General features: G+C 40.0%; 1 protein-coding gene across 1 annotated transcript in view; it reads right to left on the minus strand.

The window, feature by feature from the left end:
* ZFHX4 (zinc finger homeobox 4) overlaps positions 1-24,045 on the minus strand; it is a 210,733-nt gene extending 186,688 nt beyond the window's left edge. Inside the window, exons 1-2 of the mRNA XM_081504391.1 lie at positions 23,524-24,045; positions 1-528 (exon numbers count right to left, since the gene is read on the minus strand). The exon at positions 1-528 is cut by the window's left edge and continues 2,108 nt beyond it. Of these exons, the coding sequence (XP_081360517.1) occupies positions 1-482 (482 nt within the window). The 5' untranslated portion in view covers positions 483-528; positions 23,524-24,045. The remainder of the gene's footprint in view (positions 529-23,523) is intronic.
* Between the last annotated feature and the right edge of the window lie 3,701 nt (positions 24,046-27,746).

Raw genomic sequence — 27,746 nt, forward strand, 5'->3', positions numbered from 1 at the left:
AAGAGTTTGCTGTTTGCCCCGCTCTGTGCATTCTGCCCACTTTCTTTGGAGTCCTCGATTATATAAGCTGACCCATCAGGCTGGTAAACGATCTCCCCTGTGAGATTTTCCACGTCACTATCCTCTAACTCGCTGATCTCGCTCTCGTTGTCATCCTTCAAGACGGGAAGGCGGGCATTCGGGCAGTGGTGTTCCATGTATTTTTGTAAACTGGGAAAAGAGGTGGCACATTCGTTGCACGGGATCTCCTTGGCTGAGGTAACCTGAGTGGCAGCTGCATTCTCGACACTGAAACCCAGCAAGACTTCACTTTTGCGCTCATCCGTTTTCAGGTTGTCATCTGTGGAGCTGTTTGCCCTGTCAGGCTCCATTCCTGCAACTTTCTCTGGCACCTCATTATCAAGTTGTGCCGTTCCACATAGCTTTGATGTGCTCTGCCCATTTTCCTGCCTTGAGATAGGAGGGGAGTCACAGGTTTCCATGGCAATTGCTACATGGGGATCTCATTTCATCCAGCCTGTCAGGGACCTGGATAAAAAATAAGGTGAGAGGAGCCATTTTTATTAAATAATGACACAGCTCACTAATAGCCCATCACTAATTTACAGCTGCTGTAAACTTGACTATCTAAAAAGGTGAGGGGGAAAACTTAAAACCAGCGTACCTATTTATCACAGACAGACTTTGTATAAATGTAGCAAAATAATGTAGATAGCTATCACAGGCATGCCTAGACATCCGGAGTGTTTTTGAATTCACTCTGAGCATTCATCACAAATATAAAATTCATATCAGTAAGCTGTATATTTTTTTCATTCCTGTTTTCTGAAAATGGATATAATATACGTAAAAGCTTTAAAACCCCCTTTACTCTAATAGAAATGTAAATGGTTTTCATAGACGACAGCGGGAATAAAAGGACAACACAAATAACTTGTAATTTAAAATTTACCTTTTACTTTATCAGGCAGTGAGTAGAAGTGGGGGGTGGGGGGAGGTGGGGGGGCGGGTATAAGGGTGGGAGGGAGACCAACCATAAAGGAACCTTAAAATTAGAAATATTACAGTCACAGGCGGCACGGACCATACTCTTCTCTGGTTTTCATTTTGCCAGTAAATCAGCTTACTACAAATCTTCCTTGTGTGAAAGCTCTCAGCAGGTATCTGGCTGGCCCTGATTAAGCACCAATCACAATTCTCTCCCACACTTTGGTCACCTCACTGGGCACCAGAACAGAAATTAATATTTACTGCAACCGGTCCTACCATCCTAGGGGACAATTGTATTCACTCTGCTTTTTTTATTTTTTTCCCCACTGCAATACATAATGAACACCGTTCCAGATACCATTTTGATGTTATCAATCCTGGTTGAGTTGCCCATCTTTCAACCACAGCCTCAATCAACATCTCCCTTGGCTTAACAAATCATATGCAAGCACATCTGATGAAAATACTTTCATCATTTTTTTTTTTAGTTTTTTTTTTTTCCAGGCAAGCATCTTAGACTGTAAACTCCCTTTGTTGAGACCAAAAAGCACTTGGTCTCATAAAAGCTGTATCAATTTCGGGTAGCAGGGGAAGGTACCAGGAGAAAGGTAGGCACACGCTGGTAAAGCTGCATTTCCCTTCTGTGTGTGAGTGTGTATGTGTATGCCCACTTGTGTGTGTACCTGCAAACCTCAGCTACTGGTATAGCAGCCTGATTAGGGCTGACAGGTCTCTGAATCCCTGCACATCTCTCCATTTGCAGAATGATGGCACTGTACACAAGAGTTGAGTGGTCTGAAAGTTTAGTGCTTCTTTTCAGTCTGCGGCATAGGCACTGTCTCGATTTTATCAAAAAGGTAAGCCATCTTCTTTCAAATCTCAAAACTGAAGGGACCTAGAACTTCAAGGCAAATAGCCCTCTCACATAGATTTATCAACACTTTCAGGTATGCTGATGATTTCTGAAATGAGGAAGGCAGACATGACTATATGCATGCGTGCATGCTAAGTCTCTTCGGTTGTGTCCAACTCTTTGTGAGCACACAACTCTTTGTGTGCTACTCTATGGACTGTAGCCGGCCAGGCTCCTCTGACACGGCTACACTGCACTAGTTATTATACTGGGGAGGATGGACACACAGTGATTCACTATGGATTTCCCTCCCACCCCTATAGTCTATTGCATAGACTTCACAGGGGCAGAGAACTAAGAAGGAAACAAAACCCTGGGCTCACCAACGTTACTAAGCATTTTAGAAATTCCTTTTTAAAAGTTCTTCTAGAAGAAAGACATCATTGGAGGTCAGTGGCATATTAAGTATGAAGAATAACTTCTTAATACTCTCTTTACTGTAATCAAATTTCATCTTGCCAGCTAAATCAGAGAGGAAGTGATCAGTTTCAAATACATCAAAAGAGCTGCACAGATTGAAAATGAAATCAAAATTCATTTTGGTATCTAAGATGGTTAAAATGACATTCTAATTGCACACGAATCAAACATCACAAAGTGTGGTATGTAATTTTAATTATTGAGGCGCTCCAGGTTAATTATCTTCATGGCATGCATGCAGCTTTTAAAAACCCTCTGAAATAATCTGATAAATCACCATAAGCATGAAAACCTAATAATTCTCTAATTAGTCCACAAACATTCATATTTACCTTGGCATTTACCAAATCTGCACCATGTATAAACACTGAAGGTAGCCAAAATGTCTAAAATAAAGTCCCATGCCAGACTAAAAGAAATGAGGAAGGCAGGGAGAAACTAGAGGTTTGGAGGGGGAGCAAGGTGGCAACACTAAACTAATGATCCTAGATAAAAATATCAAGTTCCAGGATTCAAAGTAGCTTTTTTTTTTCTTTCTTTCTTTCCTATGATGACTTAGGCAGCTATATGGAAGATTATTCACCTTAATTACAAGAGTGAGAAAAGTTCTCAAACACTTTACAGCTTTATAAAGGAGCTTCTGAGCTATTCTTATTATTTAATTTCTGTTTTACCTATACCCTGCCTACAACAGTTCTCAGCTGACAAAAACACTTACTAAAATTATGACACACATGCTAAATGCACCTCAAATGAGTCGTACGTAACGCACAGTTAATCATTTTGGCCAGATGCCGAATGGACTCTGCAATATCACATCAGTGTCTCTCTATATGAAGTATTAATTGATTCTACCTTTTCATTTTATCTTCATAGGATCAGGAGTAACTATCAAAAATGACTTTATTGATATGAGACAAAAGTTATGAAAACTATACTACAGAATCAATCACAGGATGAAGCCATGTGGTAGGACATACTCTGTTACAGTACTCCCACATAACTTTACACAAAATTGCTTATCAAGTTCTTCTCATAAACTACACATTAATCAGAAACTAGTAAGTCTTCTCTACAATCAAAATAGTAAATATTCTCTACAATCAAATTTACATTTCATTCCAAAAGCTACAGTTACAAAACTATCTGAATTGATACAGCTAGTAGTAGATGACCTGATTTTTACATTTGTAGTCATATACTATGACCATGGTGGTGTTTACCAGCATATTTTGATGGAATCACTTTAGTTTGTGCAGTTAAAAAGTTATTTAGATCAATATGTACCATGACACTAGAGATGATGCTAAGTGATTTCACTGTCACCAGCGTCAGACAAGATCTTTCTTTTAACAACATGACCCATTTAGGAAATTTACACTAAAGTTTATAAGTCCCAGTTACAAGACCACAAAGACAACCATCTAACTTATACCAGAGTATTCATTCCAAAATAACTTTATAACAAGTAAACTCACTGTAAAAGTTGCTTCACCTGTTAAACTGTTTTCTATTTAGTCTTCACCAATTACTATTCTCTACTACCAAACATTCTATTAAAAAAAAAAAAAAAATCACCCGAGTCCTCAAGAAATCTCAAAGAGAAAACCTGATACAATTTTAATGCTAAATTCAGAACAATACATACTAGCTGGCCTGCTTAGAATACATGTACGCAGTTTTGGGTATTCTCAGCAATTCCCAAGATCACTGACTTTGATCATGTAAATTCCTTTTTTGGAACTAATGGACAACCTGCAGAAAGGAACTTTTATGGCTCATTCTGCCTTACTGTCATCCTGTAGTCACTTCTGCCTAAACTCTGCTCTACTAAATGACCAAACCCACCTATGAGGAGCCTGGCTAATGAAAGAGGGTGCCTTCTGAACAATGGACAAATTCCTTTGCATTCAGAAGGCAGGGTTCCCATTAGAACCCAAAATCAGAGAGGCCAGTTTTACCTCTGTTTTTTAATTGAGATTGTCCCAGCCCTCCTTGGTGACAGAGTGAGATAGTGTTTGTGAAATGATTAAAAAGAATGTGATCTGATCAAGAGGACAGAATAATGGGAAAGGAATGCTAGGTTAGCCACTCTGCAAAGTGCTGGGAAAGAAGACCACTGTGCCCTTTTGCCTATTGTTTTTATTCTCATCTGTTCTTTGCCATGTCGTGATACTTCGAGTCTTTATTTCATTTTGAATGGGTTAAAAGTTGGTCACGTAAAAGGGGATTCAGTAACAAGTCACAAATCCTAAAAATGTATCGATATATATACATATAGATATAAAATAAATAAAAATCCTTGAATTATATCAAGTTTCCAAAAGGTCATCACTGGCTCTGCTGTGGCCTTTTCCCCATTCCAAATCCTCTATCAATATGTCATAGTGAGTTAGCCAAAGACAAAAGAGAGGCGCAGTGTGAAAACGGCACATATATCTAATGCTGACAAAGCAATGAATAGACCTTCACAAGTATAATTATACTTGTTTATTTGTTGCCACGTACAGAGAACTGATGAAAAAAATCCATCAAAGTGGTATTATGCAGACACCAAGAGCTTCTTTTCTTCGCTCGCTAAAGCCACATTGAAGCTTAAATTCCTTATTGTTAAATTCAGAAGAAAGAAAAAAAGAAGATTTTTGGCTGGATTTTTTTCTTTTTTGCATCATTTGCTGACAGATCTTTTGTGTCTTGGGCTGTATTAGCTCACACTGCTACCTCATTTTTACCCATGTTGGAATTCATAATTACAAACTACTGTACAGAAGCTTTTAGAAGGGTGTGGTGTGCTGACCAAGATGAGAGAGTAGTGAAATTGGCCTTTTCTCACAGTCTGGCTTTTGATATATCAAAAATACAGGTAAAGTACCTGTGTAGAAGCATCAGTTACATCAAAATGCATCTTTGATCTCAGTCTTTTAAGTCAGTTGCTGGTGCTTTTCTTTACTCAGCTTTCTCTGCAATTTGCTTATTTTTGGATCTGTTTAGTATTTCATAAAAGACTGCATAAGTTCTTTCCCATTTCAGTATTAAGAACATTAGCAAGACGGGAGGCAAATGCAAGGATGTCAAAGGATTGAAAATATTAAGTAAAAAGATTTCAAACCCAACTCTTAAGGGGCCATTATGTTCCAATAGACACTAAATCACATAACCTAACAAAAGCACATTTTTAGAGGTGGGGGCGGGGCAAATAAGCTTTTTTTGTTATTGTTTTTTCTTGCAGGATAGAAATATATCAAAGTAAGAGCAATCTGCATAGTTAATGTTTGTGAGCTTTACAATTTAAAACAGAAAAGCTGTAATTTTTCTTTGCTGGCAATCTGGAAACACTCTGGAGTTAATTACAGCTGATTCGGAGTGAACCACACAAACAAAGACCAGTCTATGTCCAGACAATTATACTGCATTAACCAGCTTAGAGCTTCCTGCTGATGTTTCAGGGCTCTTCTGTTACACACTTCTACCTTCCCAGCACGAGAGAAAATGCTTCTGCAAGAAGGAATTAATGAACAGAACTGCAAAAGAATGTGTGACGACCTCTCCTGACACGGCAAAAACTTTCCACCCATGTCACGACAAAGGGGAGAAGGTAATTAAGTTTGAATAGAAGGATGTAACCAAATATAGTAAGCACCTAAGCCAGGCAGAGTTTTAAAGAGGGAAAGTTGACAAAGACAAACATGAGTGTGTAAGTCAACGAAGTCCCTGTTTTCCTCTTTCTTCTCATTAAAACCTAAATTAGCTATTCAACACAGATTTATTTCCTTCTCATAAACAGGACTCTTAGAATTGATCTGTCTCTTGTTTTTTCTTTTTCTTTCTCTTCCTATCTTCCCTGCCTCATCTTCCCTCATTTTCTCTCTCATCTCTAAAACTCTATGGACTTTATACGACAATCACAAATCATTAAACACACGTGTTGGAGGACTGAAGAGGAAAAGTACCCCTTGCCAATGGTTCTGATAGTTCTTAATTTGATTAGTTGTGGGAAATAGGAATTTTCCTCAGTTTTCTTCGTGACTTTAATCAAACTCCAGCTACTTTCCTTAGAGAGAAATCAATAATCTCTCCTTAACCAAATTATACCATTATATGACTCATTTTATTTGTTTGCTTCAGGAAAATTTCATAATCAGTGAGCAAGATGGACCTAATACTTTAGCTAGCCTCTGTAAACAAACTTTGGTCCTTTTAACCAATCTAGTTGATTTCTAATTTTCTTATTCATTCTAATTGAAAATGAATAGTTTGCATTGGTGTGAGACAAGGACATGAACTGTAATTATGTTCAGTGCCTCTTTCTGATTCTTCTTTGATACTGTTTTGCTAGTATTCCAGCTGACATTGGGGCTTTGTAGTGATTGCTTCATTAAAGGGTAAGGATGTCCTAATCAGCTAAAGCATTACTAGAAAGCTGTTGTTTGCCAATACTGTGAGAATATACTGACTTTTCTTTTTGCTTTCTTTATAGAAGAGAAAGGTACCTCTGAATGCCATCACCCAGCCATATACTTAAGTATTAATCATCTTCCCTTTGTCTCATCTATGCAAAGTTGGATTAGAGTTAAATGACTCTATGAGCCTTTTAATTTTTCTTCCCTAAATAAATATTAATCTACAAATCAATCAATGAGTGTTATATTAAAACACATATAAATATACTCTCTGGAAATACTAAAAGGTTATGTAAATTATAATCAGTTTTACAAAGCATCTCAATAATGGACAGAATCATTTTCCCCTCTCCAGTCTCTCTTCCTCAATCCCAACTATAATTGAAATTTCAAGTAAATAAAACTTTGAAATGTAAAGTTTAAACATGGAACCGTTTAGTTTTCCTTGGGAAAACATGTACTGGATCAATTAGTTTTAGAAATTTATAAATAATATTTGCCATGTTTTGTATATGTTTATATTTCTAGTCTTTAAAATGTAATGGACTAATCTCTCTGGCATACTCCCAGTTTAAGTGTTTAATTGATGATGCTTTTACGTTGTCATATCGGGACATTAAAAAATTTTATCTTAATTGGTTTCATTAAGGTAATTATAACTGTAGAATATTCGACTTCAGATTTACCAGGCTAGTGAAAGCAATTCCACAATACATTTTTCTCATATACAATTTGAAGACAATATATCCTTACACATACATGCATTTTTTTTCTTCTTTGTCTATTAAGATATAAAATTCATTATTAAATGCGGACAACTAAATATTTAAAGGAGAAAACAACTGCTTAGTTATTTGCATTTCATGATTCCCACCAATATGATCTCATAACCAACATGACACCAGTGTAGTAGTGTAAGCACAATCTTTTTTTTTTGAAAAATGTCATTCCTTGCAGGCTAAATCTACCATAATTATCTTCATAAAATTAATCACAAGTCAGGTATTCCAGCAAACATTCCTATTCCCTGAGCAGTGGTTTCAGTGATTTCACATGATTTCAAAATAGTTTTAATGAAGAAAGTTATATGCGTAATTTCTTAAATCACTACCAGTGCCTCTTACTATCCAAGACTCTTAATCTATCAAATACAAGTCTCTTTTTATAACCCATGTAGATATTTTAAATCATGTTACCTTAAAAACCACATTAGGGCTAACATAATAGAGACCCTAAGTGAAATGCCAGGTTTCTTCTGGATGAAATATTGACAAATTTATGTTTGATCACTCAGATTGGTGGGTTATTTTATTTCTATTATGAAGAGCCTTTTCTTTGCTTTCTGTGAATGTGTGTGGGGTGTTTTTCTTCTTTTTTGGCCTGAAAGTTAATTTGACTGCTGTCCATAAGTGAAGTGAGCAATTCAGTAATTAACTTTTGTGTTTTAAATGTATGAAGTTTAATTAGATTTCATTATAAACAAACAAACGTCAGCCATAATTATAAGCTCCTTGGTTTACCCACATATTATCCCTTTTCAAACAAACTTGATGTCAGACAAATTAAAATCAAGCAGCCAGCAATTTTGAGTTGAATTTTACATGATCTGCTGGTAACCTGATTACTTTAACTTCAATATCATTACAGGAAAAGTATTTCAGGAAAAATAATGACAAGAATTCCAACAGGAGACAAGCTTAATTGTATTGATTCAAAAGATGCATGTGCATAGGAACCATGTTGAAGGAATAATGTTATCTCAAATCTACAGTTTCTATTAAGATGAAATTGTCCAGCATGAAAGAGGCAATTAAGATTAGTGTCTGCAGAACTAGAGATACTAAACTAACTAAATAATTATATGGGCCCAATTATCTTATACTTTAAGTAGCAAAATATCAGTATGGAGGAACTACAAGGCATGAGGTTTGCAGGTTTATTTACTGACTGGTGTATCTATTAGGACCAAGAACAAGTGGAGCTGTCAGGACATAATGAAGGTAAATGATTAGTTAGCACCAAGCCTGAACTCTTCTCCAATGCAATAAGAGTTAATTAAAGTTTACCACCAAACATCAACCAAAGCAGGATGTTGATCAGGTTTCAGCATTAAGTGCAAACAGACAATAGTTGGCAGCAATTAGTGCAGCTATCAAATGACATGCAATGATAATTATACATTTAAAACTGCTAAAGAGCTGGGGGAAAAAGTAATCAGCCTCTTTGAGGACAAATACTCAAAGGGCAGGAAACAGGTATCAGATTATTTCACTTTAACACTGTAAATCAATAGAATTAAACAAGAAAGGGTTGTATGGGTACATTATCTGAAAGAGAACAGTTCACTGGATCCAAAATGAAATAAATCTGCTAGTACTGGCCTATCAAAGATAAGAACTTCTGTAGCTAAAGAAAATCAGTTACTTTTCAATTAAAGTTTCAGAGTAAAGTCTGTGTAAAGAAAGTTTAGCCTCTAGGTTTTCTGTCGACCCTACAATGCAACAAGTATTTCACCATAATTACTGTTATTTAAATTATTACCTTTCGCTCTTAAGGTACTGTCAAAAGTATTTTATGCATGAATATTATCTTTAAATGTTATGGTCAAAATTATTTAAATACAGCTAAATTTAAAACAAAAGCCAAGAGGGAGGGAGGCCCAAGCGGAAGGGGATATATATATATATATATGTGTGTGTGTGTGTGTGTGTGTGTGTGTGTGTGTGTGTGTGTGTGTGTGTGTGTGTGTGTGTGTGTGTGTATTTATATTTATTTTTATTTATTTATTTATGACTGATTCACGTTAATTTACAACAGAGACCACCACAACATCGTAAAGCAATTACCCGCCAATCAAAAAAAACTGAAAAAAAAGAAAAAGTCATATATACATATTTAGTGAACATTATGGCAGATCTTCCCTTGATGCCATTCAAATCTGCCACTTCAATCTTGCTGGATTCAATGAGACTGCATACAACACATGCCTAAAAATACTTTTAATAAACCACCTCATTCTTTACCGTAGTTTCTGGCCTGCAGCCTAGAGCCTGTCTCCAGAATTATGCCCATCCTCATGACCCCCACCTCTCCATTTTCCCAACTAATTCTGTTATGCTAAGGATTTGTACACAGTGCTGGCTAATCCCAGTATTTCCCTGGAGCTAAATCTAAGCCATGGCCAACTCCCAGCACAAAAATGTCTTTCTCCCAAAGCCCTTTCGCCCCCTTCAGCACTCATACACTCATTGGTCCTGACATTTTCACTTCAGCCATGACAAATGAGCTGATGACTCTGATGTGATTGCACGGGAGGAAGGCTTTATCTAAAGATATATCATTAACTCTCATCACCATCTCCTAATATGGCTCTTCTGGGTTAATGTGTTGTGAAAATTTGAGGAAATTTTTGTGTAAATATATGCACTTCAAGGAGTAAGAGACCAACTTCATTAAAAGGAGGAAAAGGGAAGCCAGAGTGGACAGGATCAGGGAAGGGGAGAAAAAAAAAAAAAGACTAGCATGTTGCTCTGAGGATTTAAGTAACCTGACTCAACCTCTGCTCTAGCAAACCAGCCAGCGGACTGTCTCTTAAAGGCCCCTTCCCCTCCCATGGGCAGCTGGAGCATGATCTGTGAAGTGGCACCAAATAAATAAATAAATAAATAAATAAATAAATAAATAAATGAAGCTTCTCAGATTAAAACGGCTAATCAATCCACAAGCCCATTTCTTTGTTTCTATCCCCGTATAGGGTGGGTTTTACTCTTGAACCCTTAATTCCCTACATTATTAAATCTCTCTAAATTCATTTTAATGGAGAAAGGGATTGTCAAAACCTGTTTCCCTCCGAGGTCATTGTCTTCTTCAATTAGAAAGAAGCAATCTTTTTCTGACCATTATTCAATGTGAAACTCTTCAAGCTTTAAAAAGAGGGGAAAAGGAAGCTTTTCCATTTAGCGTGAATGCCACAACCTTTAGGTTAAGTTAGAACCCGAGTTCCAGTTACACAGGTCTTGTTATGTATACTATGGCGTTTACAGAGTCGATGCTTGTTATAACCTCTTCTCTCAATTCAGCGGAAGACACACAGCCAATCAGAGTCAACTATGGTATAACAGACCTTGGGAAAGGAGGTCAGGCTTTGAGGTAAAGTGCTATTCACTACTGGACCATGCAAGGAGCTCTTTATTCCAGTGCTTATTGGCATCAGTCCCCCTTACTAGAGCAAGAACAAAGCCAAGTGCTCGTGTGAGGTTTATGAATAAATCAGAGGTGAGCCACTTTAAGTGCTGCCCATGATTTCCTTGTTGACAGTGAGCACTTAAACAGGCTTCTAGGACCAGCAACTTCTGGCAAACCACAACGATTCCTAATCTGCACCCTGCTTCATTTCAAGAAAGAAATGGCCCACCCCATTTTTCCTGCAAGTTGTCACCTTTCAGGCAATTCTTGTCCTATCTCAAGCAGTTAAGCTTTCCAATCCCAAGGCGGTCAGCTGGCCCTGTAGTCATCATAGAAACTGGAGCAACTGAAAATCTTCCTTTGCTTGGAAGAATTCCACAAATGAAAACATCTCCAGCATCACAGAAGTTATTTTCAATATTATAGAATCTCTGGATATGGGAGGAATTGAGCCAACTGAGGTAAAAAATGTTGAACGATTTGCTAAAGGGAATGCACACACACTCATACACACATTGGATTCTCATTGGCTGTGCCCTGTAGTTGTGTGATATTTCCCAGAAACTTCTCTGAACTGCAGTTTCATTATGGGTTAAACAAGGGGACTGTGCTGTATCCCTTCCGACTGCAACTATCTATGGTTCTAATATAAAAACCCATTTAGATTATGCTGGAAGATAGTTTTCCCTATGGAATTTTCCAAGACAGACCCAGATGTTTTTAAGGTTGCATTTTTTTTTCAACAACTAGATTTCAAGAGGAGAGGCAGATTCCAGCAGTATAGTAAACTGAAGTGTTCTATTTATGTTTGTAATTAACATTCATCTATTTTTTTTTCATGTATTATTGAAGATATTTATCAAGAATTTGCCAATAGTGTCCATCACTGTGAATACAGCGACTATACAGATATGGGTGCTGCCCTCATGAAGGCTGAAATTTATTTGAGAAGAAGCTTAAACAAGCACATTCTGAAAAATGCTAAGATGCTAATTATTTTCTTCCAATGAAATATATCCTTACTCTATCAGTATTCAATCAGTGCTTAGCCTTAAATTAATGTGCTTCAAATGAACTGTCAAGTCCAGGGCCACTTATAAATAAGCAGAACATAGGCAAGGCACACACTTTTATTTTTAAGAAAAACTTGAGCAAAAATTGTTAGCTATTTATAAATGTCAAGCAAAAATCAAACTCAAATCTGGGAAATTATTATCCAAAATATACTTATATTTCCCATAAAAATATAAACAATAATTTAAGTATTTATCTTATATGTATCACAATTGGAAATTATTATGAATTTAAAAATCAAAAAGAAAAACCATAAGAGAAATATCTTTTAGCTTAGAGGGTGGAAAATTGTGTTTATAAATTTATTAAACCTTATGATGAATCTTACCATCTTTGAACGTGGGTAGTCCTCCTCTGAGTAATTCATTCCTATGGAAAGATAAAGGACTGTGATCTTCTTCACGAGATAAGCCAAGAGAAGACTCATAACTTGGCTATAAAATCCCTACAAGAAAATTTAAAGGTTCTATAATATCCCTGGGTTATTAACAACTGGATCTTTTCTCTAGGTTGGTATAAATTTTGGTCAGCAGAGTGCCAGGTAAACAGTATTTATTCTTCTTTCATGGCACATCAAAATATCATAACATCAAGTATATAGAAAGGGATTCTATGACACCTAATCTAGCTTTAGAAAAGCCTTTAATTCAAAGACTTACAAACAGGAAGGGTCAACTTCAATTCTGAAATAACCTTTGTAGTCTCTTCTATTATTGTATATAATGGACAGTCCAGAATCTTGAGTTCCTGCAGATAGACTAAGGTTTGAATTATTTAAACACTATTTCTGTTCTAATTTTCTTCTTATAAAAAGACCCCAGAAATGCATTGAAAACATCTAGAAGCCCCTCAGAACCAAAGCAACTTGTTACGAAGGAGGAGCAGATAATAAGGTGGAGGAATAGCCACTTGATATCATCAAGGTATCCTCCAATGAGAAAACATAAGAAGGAGACTACCCTTTGGCCCTACCCCTTAGGCATCCTCCTTGCCTAATTTCTATCTCCCTCCCTGTGGGGACAGGTGGGCTTCCCTCATGGCTCAGCTGGTAAAGAATCCACCTGCAATGCGGGAGACCTGCGTGTGATCCCTGGGTTGAGAAGATCCCTTGGAGAAGGGACAGGCTACCCACTCCAGTATTCTGGCCTGGAGAATTTCATGGACTGTACAGTCAATGGGGTTGCAAAGAGTCGGACATGACTGAGCAACTTTCACTTTCCCTGTGGGGACAAGTGTATACCTATGGCTGATTCATGTTTATGAACAGTAAAAGCCATCACAATATTGTAATTATCTTCCAATTAAATAAATAAATTTTTTTAAACTAAAAAAAAAAAAAAAAAGAGAGAGAGAGGGGCATCTCTACTCAAAAGGTCTATGTAGATTTGCTGTATCAAATACCCTTCAGGAGAGCATATAGTAAAACCAACTATTGAAAATAATGAAAAGGGAGATATAAGGTGTCAGCCCTGTATACATTCACTTCCTTTTATGTTCACAACACATTAGTTTTAGGTAAGCTCTCCAGCAACTCTGAAATACAAACGAGGTATCTGAGGCTCAAAAAGATTAAATAACTTAGATAAGGTCATCTATAACAAGAATTTAACCCAAGAGCCTTACAGATCTAAAAAGACCTCTATTGGTCACAGAGTTGTCAAAAAATGGAGTAGATTTTCAAATATCTAAGATTTAAGTTAAAATAAACAGTCTCCTTTAAAAAGGAAAAAAGAATCCAAAGTAAACAGAATCAAAAGAATGTCTGGTTTTAAACTAAGTGTCATTCTTTCTATACAGTATGCTGCCTCTAAAACATCACAGCATTGTCTTCATTTACTTTTCCTCCACAAAAGAGAAAGCTCTTTCTTCTTCACACCGTGTTCATGGTTATTAAGAATACACTTTAAGTCACTGAGATCATCAGTGTTTTTATGAATCATAGAATCATCTTGCCCATTCAAAGTACCTAGCCTAACCTCCTACGTCATGCAAAAACATGCTTCCAGTCACACCGGTTAAAGGCCCTCCCAATTCTACTGGTCTCCTTTCAGTAAGAGAGAATTCAGTCTCTCAGAGGAGACAGCATTACTGTTGGATAACCGTGGCCCATTTTTCTTGTCTTCTCTTCCCCATTTTCACCAGCTTTGCCTTCATTCACAGAACAAACCCTTTTTTAAGTAACCTATATAGTTGGTGACCATTAGTCCTAGCAGGGGACTGCTGAGTTCTCCTGACATGTTCCTACCTTGCCAGCTGACTCAACAATTATTTCTCCAGAGTTTAACATCTCATATTTTAAAATGAGCTGATTGAACTGAAGAATTCTTAGGCAGTTCCCATGAATTAGCCCTTTGATAGTTTCCAGTTGTCTTATACCCTACCTGCTCTTTTCTGTTGCAATCCTCTTGGCCAGTTCTTAGAAAATGAAAGATATTTAGTCTACAGAGGGAAATGCTCAGGTTATGCCTATAAACACATCTAAAGAGGAAAGAGAGACATTAACATGGAAAAGGGGGATAGACATGTGTGTATGTGTGTGTGTGCGCGTGAGTGCATGTGATGTCTATACTCCTAGTTTGTATCTATTAAACCAAAAAGGATGACTCACTCTCAATTCATTTCTGGGCCCAGGAAATTTTACCTATGAATTGCTTTATTCCTAAATATATGGGAGGAAAGTACTGTGAACTATACTGTAGAAAATCTACACTAATAAAGCCTTGCAGGTTTAATGAAGGTACTTTGGGAAACGATTGGGCCTCTTCAATTTATCCTTCCAATCAGGCAAATTTTAAGATTCTTTATGGGCTTCCTTCTTAGAAAGTTTTGTTTTGTTATTAACAATACAACCAGGTGGCATACACCAGCTCATGTTTTTGCATTTTAACATTGTTGAAGCTATGGATTTCCTTTCTTCTTTACAGTGAAGGAAAAGAATTTTATGGACAGTTATAAAATGCATATTTTAACCCAAAAGTCAATTTTCCCTGGTTAAAATGATTTAGATCTGAGTAAATGCTTGCAGAATGCTTTCTGTTTTTACAGCTAGGACACAATGGAACCTATAAGCTTCATCCTAGAGGTACGTGCTATCATGCATACCATTCAAAAATTATCAACTGTGCACTGTCGTCTCCCCAGGACAAGCAAACATTAGAAATGATCAATCATCTAAATATATGATGATAGTGTGTGAACCCCTGGCCTGAATGACTGAAACACCTACTCAGGGCGTTATGACATATTAACTAAGTCAAGCTGCCCAGATTCTTAAATTATATTTGTTTATTTTTTCAATCTCTAGAATGTTAAAGTATCTAATTATATCAGAGATAAGTGGCTTGCCAAATACGACTTTAGTGTCAGAGCCATTTTTAAGTTGTGTGCATGCTTTCAAAAGTGCCTCCAAATGGCAAATATTTTATTTCACTTACAAGCCTTGAAAAGTGTAAGGAGAAGTGGGGAGCGGCCATTGCTGAACTGAAGATTGTATGTCAAACATGAAACCATATCAAACTTTCAAGGCAACTTGTGAACCTCTGAAACTAGGGAATTAACAGAACATCAAATCCCCCAAGATCACAAGGGGAACAATCCGTATGCAAGAAAATAATGCTATTGAGCCCTCATTAAAAGACCATTTTGTCCTTAGCCATCAAAGACTGTGAGTGCACTAAGATCTTGGTTATATCATCAGGATAACTAAAACAAGTGCCAAGAGAAATTGTGCACTTTTAGTTCTCACATGTGTCCATCTGTTCACATATAAACATATATTCTACTTTCTGTCTGATTCCTAAAAATCTTGATATCAGAATACCCTGGGTTTTTGCCCATTTCCTAAGAATGCAGACATCACATAAGCTACTATTAACCCATGTGTGATCCACTTCATGGTGACTGGAAAGCTGCCAGTTACAACACATGGTGCTTGGTTAACAATGTCTTAAAATATAAATGAATTTATTTTTTAAATTAACACATTTTTCTTATGGAAATACCTTAATAAGCCCTGCTGCATGTAAAAGAATAGCCTCCATGTGGATTTTTTTGTTCTTTTAAGACTTTTTGCAAGCATATCCATAAAGTTAACCATAAAAGTTTCTGAAACAATCCAGAATTTCTTGACAAATTTTTTAAAGGGCTCTAGTAAAGAATTTTGGTGACTTTATATAACAGAGATCAAACACTTTTCCCTTACAATGTTCTGTACTCAAGAGGCAACTCTGATATTTTAATTTACGTGAAAACACTTCTGATTTCCCAAGTTTCCATGTAACCATCTTAATAGTACCTCAGCAACTGAACCGTTAAAGTGATGAGGCAAATAGAAGTTCTACAATCTAGTAACAAAACAAGTTAGCTTAATACCTGGCTGAATCTTTCAATCCTACTCTGGGGCAGCCTTCAATAGCTCATTTGTGGTGACCCCCCAACCGGAAAGAGTTTGTTTATAATGTATACATATAAATAATTATTCACACTGCAGTTGATTTACATATGTACAAAAGAGCTAATTCCCACCTTTGAAAGTGTCTTAACACTTACAGTATTTTAACTGCCCTAATTATGGTTAAAGAAACATCATTAAGAGCCCTGATCACGTTGTCAACTGATAATCAGTTACAGCCCTAACTAGTAACAAGGGAAAACCCTACTGCAAATATTTCCAAGAGTACTTAGGCACATCAGAAAAGACTCATCTCAAAATGAAATACATGATACACCTACAAAGCAACATGAAGATGAATTAAATCCTAAGAAAATAACTCTGTATCCTCTTCTACCAGCCCATCCCAGCCCCCAAAGTTGACAGACCACTTAAAACACAACATTGCCAAAAAATCAGAACACACAACTCTTTCCCAAGTGAAGTGTTCTACCAGCGGAGACAACTATTTACAGCAGATAGGTGGAGGGAAGGGGCAGAAGTAACTACATGAGATACACACCATACTGTTGGCCTCTTCTGAAATAACTTTTTGCCAGCAAAGTGCTGGGAATTCTTGATACCCAATAGTCAATATTTGGCTAGCCTAATATGTTTCTGAAAATTCTTCTATATACAAACCTCTGTTTATCATTCTCTAGCTACACTACTGTCATACATATTACTTCCCAGTGATGATGAAAACTCAGGGCATCTTATAAAGTTGCTGAAATCTGAGCCCCTGCTTGTTTTCTCTAGTCTTGGACAAACATAACTTTAGAGTGAGCAGAGCATAGGCATAAAGAAAGAGAAGCTTGCATTTTCATCTTCTTTTCATCTCGGTCATTCAGTCAGCCATTCAGAACCCTATTCAACAGAGCTTTTCACTATGCAAAAAAATGCTAATCCTTTTCCGATGCTTTCACACTTGTATAAACCCCCATTCCTTCAACTGAAAAGCAATTATATCAGTTTACCTTTCTGTCAAAAACAGGATTAATATTCCAATAACAGAATTTCCTTTCTTTTCCTATCTTTTTGCTTTAGGAAACTAGAGATTATTAGTAGAGGCATTCTTAGAGTAAGAATACATTATTTTAAATATGATTATGTGAACCAATGAGTGGGAAAAGGGGAAGAATCACAAGAAGAAAAAGTCCTTCAGTTACTGCAGAAACTCTTTTCTGTGACAGAACTGACCTTCCCATTGCAGATGCCCAAAGACACGGAGACTCACTCTGGTCTATTAATCAGAAACAAATTATGAAAGAATGTAGCTGGACTGGTTGACACTATCCTGTCTTGGGAGACTCAGTCACAGCCTAGTAACAATGTCCTCTTCATGGGTAATGAACAGCCATGACAAATGGGGCAGAGAAACTATTTATTTGCATATGCAAATTCTCACACAAGGGAAACATGTACAAACAAGTGTCATTGTAAGGTGGATTAGGCAAACAACGCTTTCTTTTTAGGACATTCTGCAGCCCAGAACATTAGTCAGCACAATTAAACCAGTCTCCATGGAGACTAATGAAATTTCACCATGGTATGAGTTAAATTAGATAGCTAGTTATGTGTTTCCACAATCCAACTTGAAATCCATTATTGTTTCAGAACAATACAGCAATTGTGCCTAGCTGATCTTTGCCAGCTCAACAAGCTTCTAAGTTGACAATTTGCATATGTTAATATAATTAAGCACTAATTACATGAAACTTGTACATATTCACATGCACTTTCCCTGGGCGATTTTCAGTTTGAACCTTGGCCAAGTCTTTAACCCTTAGAAAGGTTTTAGAGGGAAAAGAAAAAAAACAACTCTGCCTATGGGTACAGCCCCTAGGCAGACACAGAAAGGTTCCTCATTTATAAACACAAAGCTTAACCTGGCTTCTCATATTTCTAGCAACAATGACAGAAAATATTTTGTGAGTGTGCTAGGGACAGGGATAAGGGAACTGTGATTGAAGGGTTGGGGGGGTGGTGGATTCATCTTTAAAGACTCATAACTAGTATCTACTCATAGGTAAGTAATAACACTCATTTCAAGAAAAATGTGAAGGAAGCATTTGCTGTCACTGACATTGTTGAACACTGGGAGATGAAAATGATTTGACAACAGCAAAAATAGCAAGTAGAAAAGGAAAAAGGACCCAGCAGCACCTAATGAGCTTTACATAAATATATGCAGAGGCAATTAAGCAATGTTAATTACTATGACAGCAGTTAATTGAATATAATTAGATATTTAAGCCACTGAATAAAGCATAGTTAAGATTAATTTTATTGAGATTAATTGTAAATAAGGATAGATTAACTCTGTGTTTTGACAGGCATAAAAAGTAGTTCTGCAAATGAAGCAGGAGCGTGGCCACCAGTCCAAAAATCATATATTATTTTAATGTCACACCTCAGAATCATCTCCTCAATAAACATGACTTTTCAAACCCAAACAGACAGGAATCTTGAAGAAAAACAAACAGCTTGCAGAGATTAAAGAGCCTTTTGTCCTTTTTCATGTGCATTTCTTTTAACAGACTAAATTAAGCGAGTCTGGTGTACGTGTTTTAGGAAGGAACATTTCACACTGAATGGAAAAAATGTTCTATCACATATGAAATTCGTGCAGCTGTGCGGAACTTGGTCCAGATGGTTTTAGACTATAAAACACCACCAAATGATAGACAGTAGGCCTTCCCAAGATTATGTGATAAAGTCACAATCTTTTATTCTGACCTCCCAAATTTCTGCTTTGTATTATTTCTCTTCAAATCACATATTTTCTTTTACAGTAGTGCTTCTCCAAGAGGGTTAAAAGAAACATTGTGCCTACTAAGTGTTAGGAACTAATATTAAGTGAATGGAAGAAGGCCTCTTTCAACAGATAGCAGCTAAACCACTCAGCTCCAAAATACAATGATAGCCATGACAACGATGCAGATGACAATACTTGGTTATTACTCTCACAACAATGGTTCCTAGAAATATTTCTTAGGGAAAATATTGCTAGATGAAAATCCCTCCCAAAGACCTTCACAACCAAGCTAATCCATGTATACTCTTTAAGAAAATTAACACAGTCTTTAAGAATGCTGAACAAGTCACTAATAAGAAAGGAACTTCAATTGATTTTGAAATTAATTAATAGGTGATTAACATAATATTTTTAAAGCAGAATGTATATATGCATATACACATATAGTACATAAACATATATATTATATTTCCAATACTTCTCATCTCTTAATCGAACAAGGACTTTAGGCTATGGAGCCTGACTCTACATTGCCTTGCAACTTCTTTAGGATGCCCTTAGTCTTTATAACAAAATTCCTAAAATGGTCTAGTGCAACAAGACCACGACGACAAGCCATTCTGCAGTGAAAGATTTTAAATCATCCAGCCTCTTCTAATAGACTTGAGACTTATTGAGGTAGAAACCATAAAAAATGAAGAAGGGAAATTTAATCCCTGAAATATTGATTTGCACATTAATATCATATAGGCAGAGGGCAATTTGGCTTCGTGGAAATGACACATTGTCGACCCTTGGTGAAGTCAGAGCCAATCTAACTGCTGAACATGTCTGAATCTCAAGAGTTATTAAGGGCTTCCCTTCTTGCCTTTATGACTTTTCTTCAGCCTACCAATGCAATCTTAAATGTATTATCTTTAAGAAATAATTGTAAAACCTCAGGGGTTTTCCAGTTAATGGAAGGGAGGCCAAACCACATCAGATTCTGAAATGCAACATTAAACCCTTGCAATCAACAAAACCACCTCAATTCTCATCCATCCAGTGCAGGATCTAATATTGTTATTAGAGATAATCAAATTTCATTGTGTAAATTTAGGCTCATGGTCAGAATGGAAGCAGTAAATTCTGCAATATTAAACAGTGATTTTCTCAGCCTCCTTTATGTTTTCCTTTGCTGGTGCAGCATCTTTTAAAATAATCCAACTAGCTCAAAATTAATGAGCAGATCTGGACTCATCTGCTAAAAACTGCAAAAGATTACAATAAGGCTGAACGCATTTCCTTCATTTTTAACTTTAAGTGGCAACTTTCACTTCCTAGACCTAAAGTCCACTCTCCCTGCTTACCCTACAATTGGTGCTATTGCTTTGACTTACACAGCTGGTTTACCTGACCTTTCTTTGTTCCTTAGGTACATTTCACTTTTCAGATTTATGGTATTTCCCCCATATTTCATTGACTCTATCTTCATTGCCATAAAAATGAAAACACTTAAATACGAGTTTACTTTTTAAATCCAAAAGCAACCAGCTACTGAATAAATACACAGTGATACTCTCTTCCCAGTTTATGCCATAAATATTAGAATCTTTTTTTTAAAAAAAACTAACTTGTATAAACCTTATGATCCCCACACTGAAGCCAGGTGCAAGAGGTTAAAACAGCTGGCTAGTCATCTTTTATTTTTGTGTGCCTTCCTGCTGATTGAAACCGCAAACGTTGAAAACTATCAAATATTCCCTTAAGGATTTTTTTTTTTTTAAGAAGAGGTAGGAAAAAAGAAAACCTTCCTTTTCTTTAACATGCTCCTCTGTGGAGAAGAAAATCTCTAAAACACAATCAGTCACAGAGATAGTGAAATAATCCCAATCTCTCCTTTCTGTTGTATTTAAAGCATCCTTTCCAACAACTTCTAGACCCACTTGTTTGTATTCTTCAGTTAGAAAAGAGAAAAGAGGGGGAAAAAAGAAAGAAAGAGAGAAAGTCTGAGCTTGCTCTGTCAGTTTTGCCAGTAAATATAAAGTAAAACAAGTGTTGATGGCACCGAGAGTGTTACATACCCGGGCTGTGTTTTTGCATTGCTCTCAATGGAAGCGATCGATGCCCGTGTCACTGTCGCGTCCCAATCGCAGCCAAGTCTCAGCCTTAATCTAAGCAACACCCGAAAAGGCAGCGGCAGCCGCAGCCTCTCCCTGACTCTTCCATCCATCCACCCAACTAAAAATATAATACTACATATGAGCTTTAACCACTCCACGTTTATAGGGATCAAGCCACTGAAAATCCAGGAGAACACAATAAAAAAAAAAAAAAAAAGCCCTCCTTCTGTCTCTTGTCTCTCTCTCCTCTCTCTTCCTCTCTCCCCTCTCTCTGTCTCTCCTTTTGCCATCTACATGATCCTTGATTAAACATGGAACAGAGTTAATAAAAAAAAAAGGGGGGGGGAGGACTCAAGGAGAGGAAATGCAACTGTCAGAAATCGGGACCGCCAGATTTCCTGGTGAACCTGCCTCTGTCTGAGTCAGTGTCAATCCACCATCTTCCGCCAGTGAACTTGTCTTTGGGTTTTTGTTTGGTTTGGGGGGGCTGTTGTTGTTGTGTGTGTGTGCTTTTTTGGAAGGGGGGAGGGGAAAGGCGAGGTGGGGGCTGGAGGTGGGGGGGAGTAGGGAGAATGTGTGTGTCTGTGAGTGTGTGTTGAGTGTGAGTGTGTGTGTGTGTGTGTCTGTGTGTGTGCAGGGGTCGGGGTGTGTGTGTGGTGGTGGGGGGGGGATCTGTGTTCGCGATCTGAACCTCTGGTACCTACAAGGAGGGTGTCTCACCGAACGGTAGCTAAGACCTCACCACAACCGCGCGGGAGCGAGGAGTCGCGGCCAAAGGCGCCAGCCCGAGCCTCCGCTCTGGGCCGGACCCCAGCCCAAGCGGCCGAAAGGAGCCCCCCGCCCGGATCGCAGGTAACAAAAGAAATATAAACCAGTGCACCGTCCTCGGGGCTGGGGCGGGGGGGGGGCGTGGAGGGGGACAGGGTGGGGATTCCTCTGGAACTTGGGCATCGGCAGAGAAACTTTATCCAATTCCAGGAGAAATTTTATTATTATTATTTTTCCGATCGAAAAGAGCAGAAAGCCTGGGACGGAGGGGGGAACGAGATAGAAGTAGAAGGAAGGCGAGACCCGACGCATTCCAGCCCCTCTTCCCTTAGCTGCTCCAGGCCGGAAGGCGCACTTGATGCCCGGAGAGGCGAAGAAGGTGAAGTTCGTTTGTAGACCTGGAACCCCTTTCGGGGGGCGTGAGGGGCGGGGGTACCGGGGAATAAATCAGTTCTCACAACCGGCCACAGCTCTCCCAACCATAAACACACACACACACCCTTTGCCCTTTGCCAAAAAAAAAAAAAGATTCTTGACCCCCGGCCTCGGGCAGCTGTCTTCCGATCTAAGGCACACCCGGCGGCGAAAGCGCCGGGAGAGAGCTGCGGCCGCCTCGCGGGTCCCCGGCCCCGAGGCCCGGCGATCCTGCCTCCTAACGGAACTGCCCGGCGACCTGCGGCGCCCGGGTCCGCGCCGCCTCGCGCTCAGGCGGGCCGGCGTCTACCTGCAGCCCCGGCACGCGCCCCAGCCTCTCGGAACCCCCTGCCCTGGGGCGCACGGAGCACCGGGCCTCCGCGCACCGAGCGCCCTTAGCGGAACTTGAGCCAGGGAACGGGGGATGATGAGAGGAGGAGAAAATCGAGGCTGGACGGGAGGGTAGGGGAACAGGGAGAGAGGGGCTCCGAGCCCCCACCGACCACCTTCCAAACTTTCGGAGGGGTGCGGAGGAAGGGGGCATCCCGACCCGGGCGCGGGGGTGCGCCCCCCCGCCCCGGCAGTGTCGGCGCCGCCGCGGAGCTGACAGCTTCCCCGCGCCTCGAGAAAGCCCCGGGCTCGCGGTGGAGACAGAACCCGAAAAGACAGGCAAAAGGAGAGAAAACTGCTCGGCCAAACGTGGATGATCCGCCACTTAATCCAAAAGTTAAATCCCGAAAAACGCATCTCCCCCCACCCCCCTCCAGAAAGTGGAAAATCAGATCCTTCAGTGCCCCCTCCCTCCCTCCGCGGAGCAAATCCTGGAGCCAAAAAAAAAAGGGGGGAAAGAGATAGCAAAGGGGGGCAGAGCGGAAGAGATGGTCGGGCTGAGGGGATGTGAGCAAGAGCGAGCGAGAGCGAGCGAGCCGGGGGCAGAGAGGGAGAGAGGAGGAGAGGGAGAGAGAGGGAGCGAAATATCAAAGATTGTGCAAGATCAGGCTGGAAAGATAATCGATACTCGACCTAAATTTAACACAAACTACTCAATAAAAGTTAAAGAAAAAACTTACTTTCCATTTCCCCTGCAGTTCTTACTCGATCTTCGCCTCTTTTTTGTTTTGCTTTTATTTTACTTACAGCTGATCACATCCAAGTAAAACGAGAGGGTTCATTAAAAAAAAATAAAATAAAAAAATAATCCTCGAACTTTATTGGGTGAAAATCAAAACGCTGGAGCAGAAAGTGGGGGGCATGGAGCGGTCCTCGGGGATCCGGGAGGAGTTAAAGCATGTGCCGACCGCGGTCTCGCTGTTTGGTTGTGAAGGGGTTGGGAAAAGGAGGAAAGGAAATGAAAATCCGATATGTCTTTATTCTGCTAATTATTATCGTTTTAGCCCTGTTTAAAAAAAATGGCTGATTAAGTTGAGTGCGCATGTCTTTGTGTGTCTATTCCCGATATGCACTCTGGGAATGAGAGAGGAGAGCGAGGGAGAGGGAGAGGGAGCGGGGGGAGAGAGAGGTGTAATTAGTGAGGTGATCAACATTCCCCAGACTGCAAATGACGCGCAGCCCGGACTCGGAGCAGCCCCGGAGCCTCGCGGCTTCCGAAGCTCGGAGCGCTGCGGCGGGAGCCCGGGACGCGGCGACCACGGAGAGGGCAGGGACTGGGGACCTCGGGGCTCGCACCCCACGCGCCCCTGTGCGCGCGACTCCCAAACTTCATTAGACACACACACACACACACACACACACACACACACACACACACACACACACACACTCAGCAAGGAGGGGGAGAAAATAAAACACAAATACCTCCCAAGCCGTGCCCTTTAACCACTCGGAAAAAAATTTTTTTCTCATTTTAATGAGGCAAAGTAATTATTGTCGGACCAGAGATGTGTTTACTAGGGAGCTTTAAGCAGCAATAGGAGAGTGAGGGCACTGGAAAGGTTTTCTCTGCTGAGTTACTTCTGCTACGTCCAGGAAAGCACTTTAATGGCGAAATGCAGGATCCTGAGCAAATATGCAGATATATGTAAATAAAGGGTGCCTGGCTGTGTGCAAACAGCGCTCTGCCCTGCCTATTTCAAAAGGCGGGATTGCACCCAGGATCCGTAGACATTCAATTTAAACACGTTATCTTTAGCTGGCAACACGCAGGAGAGAAAACCCAGGGCATGGAAGATGGAAGGGGTTAGTTTAGTCAAAGTAAACTTTCAAATGAGAATAAGTGCTGGTTGCAAGGGTGTTCATGAGGGTCTTGATGCTAGCCTTTATGTAATATTTTTGAATATTTTATCAGAATTGCGTAAGTTCAATGTAATAGCTTTAAGAAGACTTAGGAAGAAAACCTTTCATCTTGTGAGTCTGTTGAATTATCTTTCTTGAAGCACATTATGATGAATTTTAAAACCCCACTACAGATCTCATTAGAATGAAATATACTTGGTATTTTCTGGTGCAAAATTTAAGGTGGCTGATTCTCATTTGAAAATCTAATTATCTCTTTCCAATATTACAGATGTGAATATGAGTGACACTTTCATTAGAAGATAATTAACTAAAACTAGGAATAGACATACTTTTAAATACCCCCTACTGAATATGGAATATATGTCTCTTTATATACATATCCATTGCTACTCAAAGATAGCATCTCCATACACCGCTACACCACAGGTTACAAGTAGACACAATCTATGCAATATTTCAAAAATAGGAATTCTAGAGAGAAGGTGAGAGTAACAAATCAAACAAGCAAAGAACAGGAAATACTTGCAATGGCCAGCTTCCTGGACAGGTGAGCCATCAGCTCCTTTGGAGCTGACAGGCCTTTGAAGTTCTGGATGGCCAGGATCTGCTTCAAAACCTTGTCTTAGGCCTTAAGCACCAAATCTAGGAAATACCAACTGAAAGGTTTATTGCGCAAGCACTAGGAACAACAGAGCCTGCAAACATGCATCTTTCTGGGCCTGAAACCTTGTGTTATCAGGAAACATTTGGAAAATCCTAAAACTGATGCAAATGGGATTAAAAACCAAACAAAACACCTGGGAGGATAAAAGCACAGGCGTCAAAAGAGCAGACTTAGGTCCAGATCAGGAAAGCTGGTTGCCTACAGCAGCTGGTTAAGGTTACAATGAAAGTGCAGAGGCTTGGAGTGGAGAATAAACCCTAGATATGGTCTTTATTAAAAGAGAGAGAGAGAGAGAAAAAAAAATCTCCCACCTTAGGAATCTAGAGTTGGTACATGTACTAGTGTGTTAGAAACCTGGATTACTAAATGTTAACAGAAAGAAAACTATCTACTTCTGCAAAGACTTCCTTCCATTTCAAACTTGTTTGGGAAGAAATCTGCCCAGAGTGGATGGCTTCCTAAAATTTCGGAGTTACTTTGTTTACAGCCCCACCTTTACGTGGCAACTCTCTCAGGAGTCTGCTAGTGGGTGTCTGATTGCGCCTCAGTGGGGTTTATCCATGTGCCTTAGGAAATATACATGCCCACGAGAGTAAAATTTAAATTCTCTGCAACTTACAAGTGAAGAAGGTGTTTATGTAGCGTCACTGTTTATCGAAAAACACCCCAGAGAGCAAAAATTCTGGCTTTAAAAACTATTTGAGGTGCGTGTATGGGGAAGAGGGTGGGGGCTTTTAAAGAGGCTAAGGAGAAATTAAGGCAAGCAAACTTTCAGGTTCAAATCAGAAAAGATCAAGCCCTTCGCGGAGAGGGTTGGTTCCATGTACAAGCTCACTGATGGAAAAACCATTTCCTGCGATTTCAGCCGGGTAAATGCCTATGATGAAGGAAACACCTGAGAACAATAAGTCTGTTTCAGGCTCAGGTGAAGAAAGGGGTCTATTTCTGGCAAGGAAGAATAGGGAAATGATGATCATTTCATTTTCAAGTTCTCCTTTATTTCTTTTGCCTTCCTTCCCCCCCGAAACATCATCAATAATATTAATGTCATTAATGTCAAACACCAAACGTCAAATAAGGAAAACCATTTTTAAAAATTTGGTGGCTATTTCTCTTCTATTCCCGCATCCCTTCTTCTCTTGAAAAATACAGCTGTGGTGTGTGTGTGTGTGTGTGTGTGTGTGTGTGTGTGTGTGTGTGTGTGTGTGTGTGTGTGTGTGTTGGGGGGCTGGTTATTGAATTCTAAGTAAGAAAACAAAAGGAAGAAGGATTTGTAAGAGGGGCGCCCACTTTTGCAATCTCTTTTGCTAGCGAGTATTCCCCCTCCTAGTGTGTGTGTGTGTGTGTGTGTGTGTGTGTGTGTGTGTGTGTGTGTGTGTGTGTGTGTGTGTGTGTGTGTGTTCTTTTGAATCATCTCTTCCTGGTCCTCTTTCACCTCTTTCCTAAGAAGACAGGCTGGGGTGAGGGTCCGGGGGTTAATGGGCTGAGGGGAAGGGGCAGAGAGGAACTAGCACAGAGTCAAGAGTTTCCTCCAGGGCTCGGCCTTGGAGCGCGCGGAGGGGAGCTGGGAGCCGCGGCCGCAGGTCTGCCAGGGGTGGGCCCGGAGGCGCGGAGCGCGGCACCGCGGCCAGGGGCGCGGCAAGGCGGGCGAGCTCGAGCCCAGCCCGCGGGCTGCTCCGGGGCGCGGGCGCGTTCCGCCAGGCTCGACCCGGCTGGGCCGCTGCCCCCGGCGCCCTCGTCCTCGGCTCCTGGCTCCGGGAAACCCAGCTGCTCCGCTCGAGTCTCTGCGGACTCCTGGCCGTCCACCTTTGACCCTGCACCACCACCCCAACCCCCATCATCCCGCTGTCCCTAAACTCTGCGCGAACCCGCCGCCGCCCTCACAGAACACTGGGCTACTTTTGATTCCAAAGTGAAACGAGCCGAGGTTTGCCTGCCGCACCCAGAACTTTGCCCAGACCCTCTTCTGCACTTTCCCCAGGGCTGCCCCCAGCGAGCCCAGCCTCTGGCTGAGCACTAGGACCCTGACCCCGGGCGCCGAGCTGGGGGAGCACCCAAGAGGGCTACCAGGTGGTTGGGTGTGGAGTGTTGGCAGCAAGGAGTAATTAACATGGAGACAAAAGGTAATTTCCACTTCTAGACTTTTCCTCGGCGTATTTTATTTCCCAAATCTCTGCTGCGGACACTCTGGGCTTTCCCATCGGTTTGATGAGTCTTTAGCTGTCTACTCCCCACTTCCCCCGCCCTGCTCTGGCCAAGTCTCTAATAAATACCCCACCTCCCTCTCCCTTAAGTCTTCCAGTCCCAGACCAACCCCAGCCCAAGGGGGAAAGGTTCCCAGTCTTTTGACCGCGCTTCCGGGGTCTATAGATG

Source organism: Giraffa tippelskirchi, chromosome 6 (genome assembly GCF_054371585.1).
Source record: "Giraffa tippelskirchi isolate mGirTip1 chromosome 6, T2T-mGirTip1v1.2.pri, whole genome shotgun sequence".
NCBI classification, from domain to species: domain Eukaryota; kingdom Metazoa; phylum Chordata; class Mammalia; order Artiodactyla; family Giraffidae; genus Giraffa; species Giraffa tippelskirchi.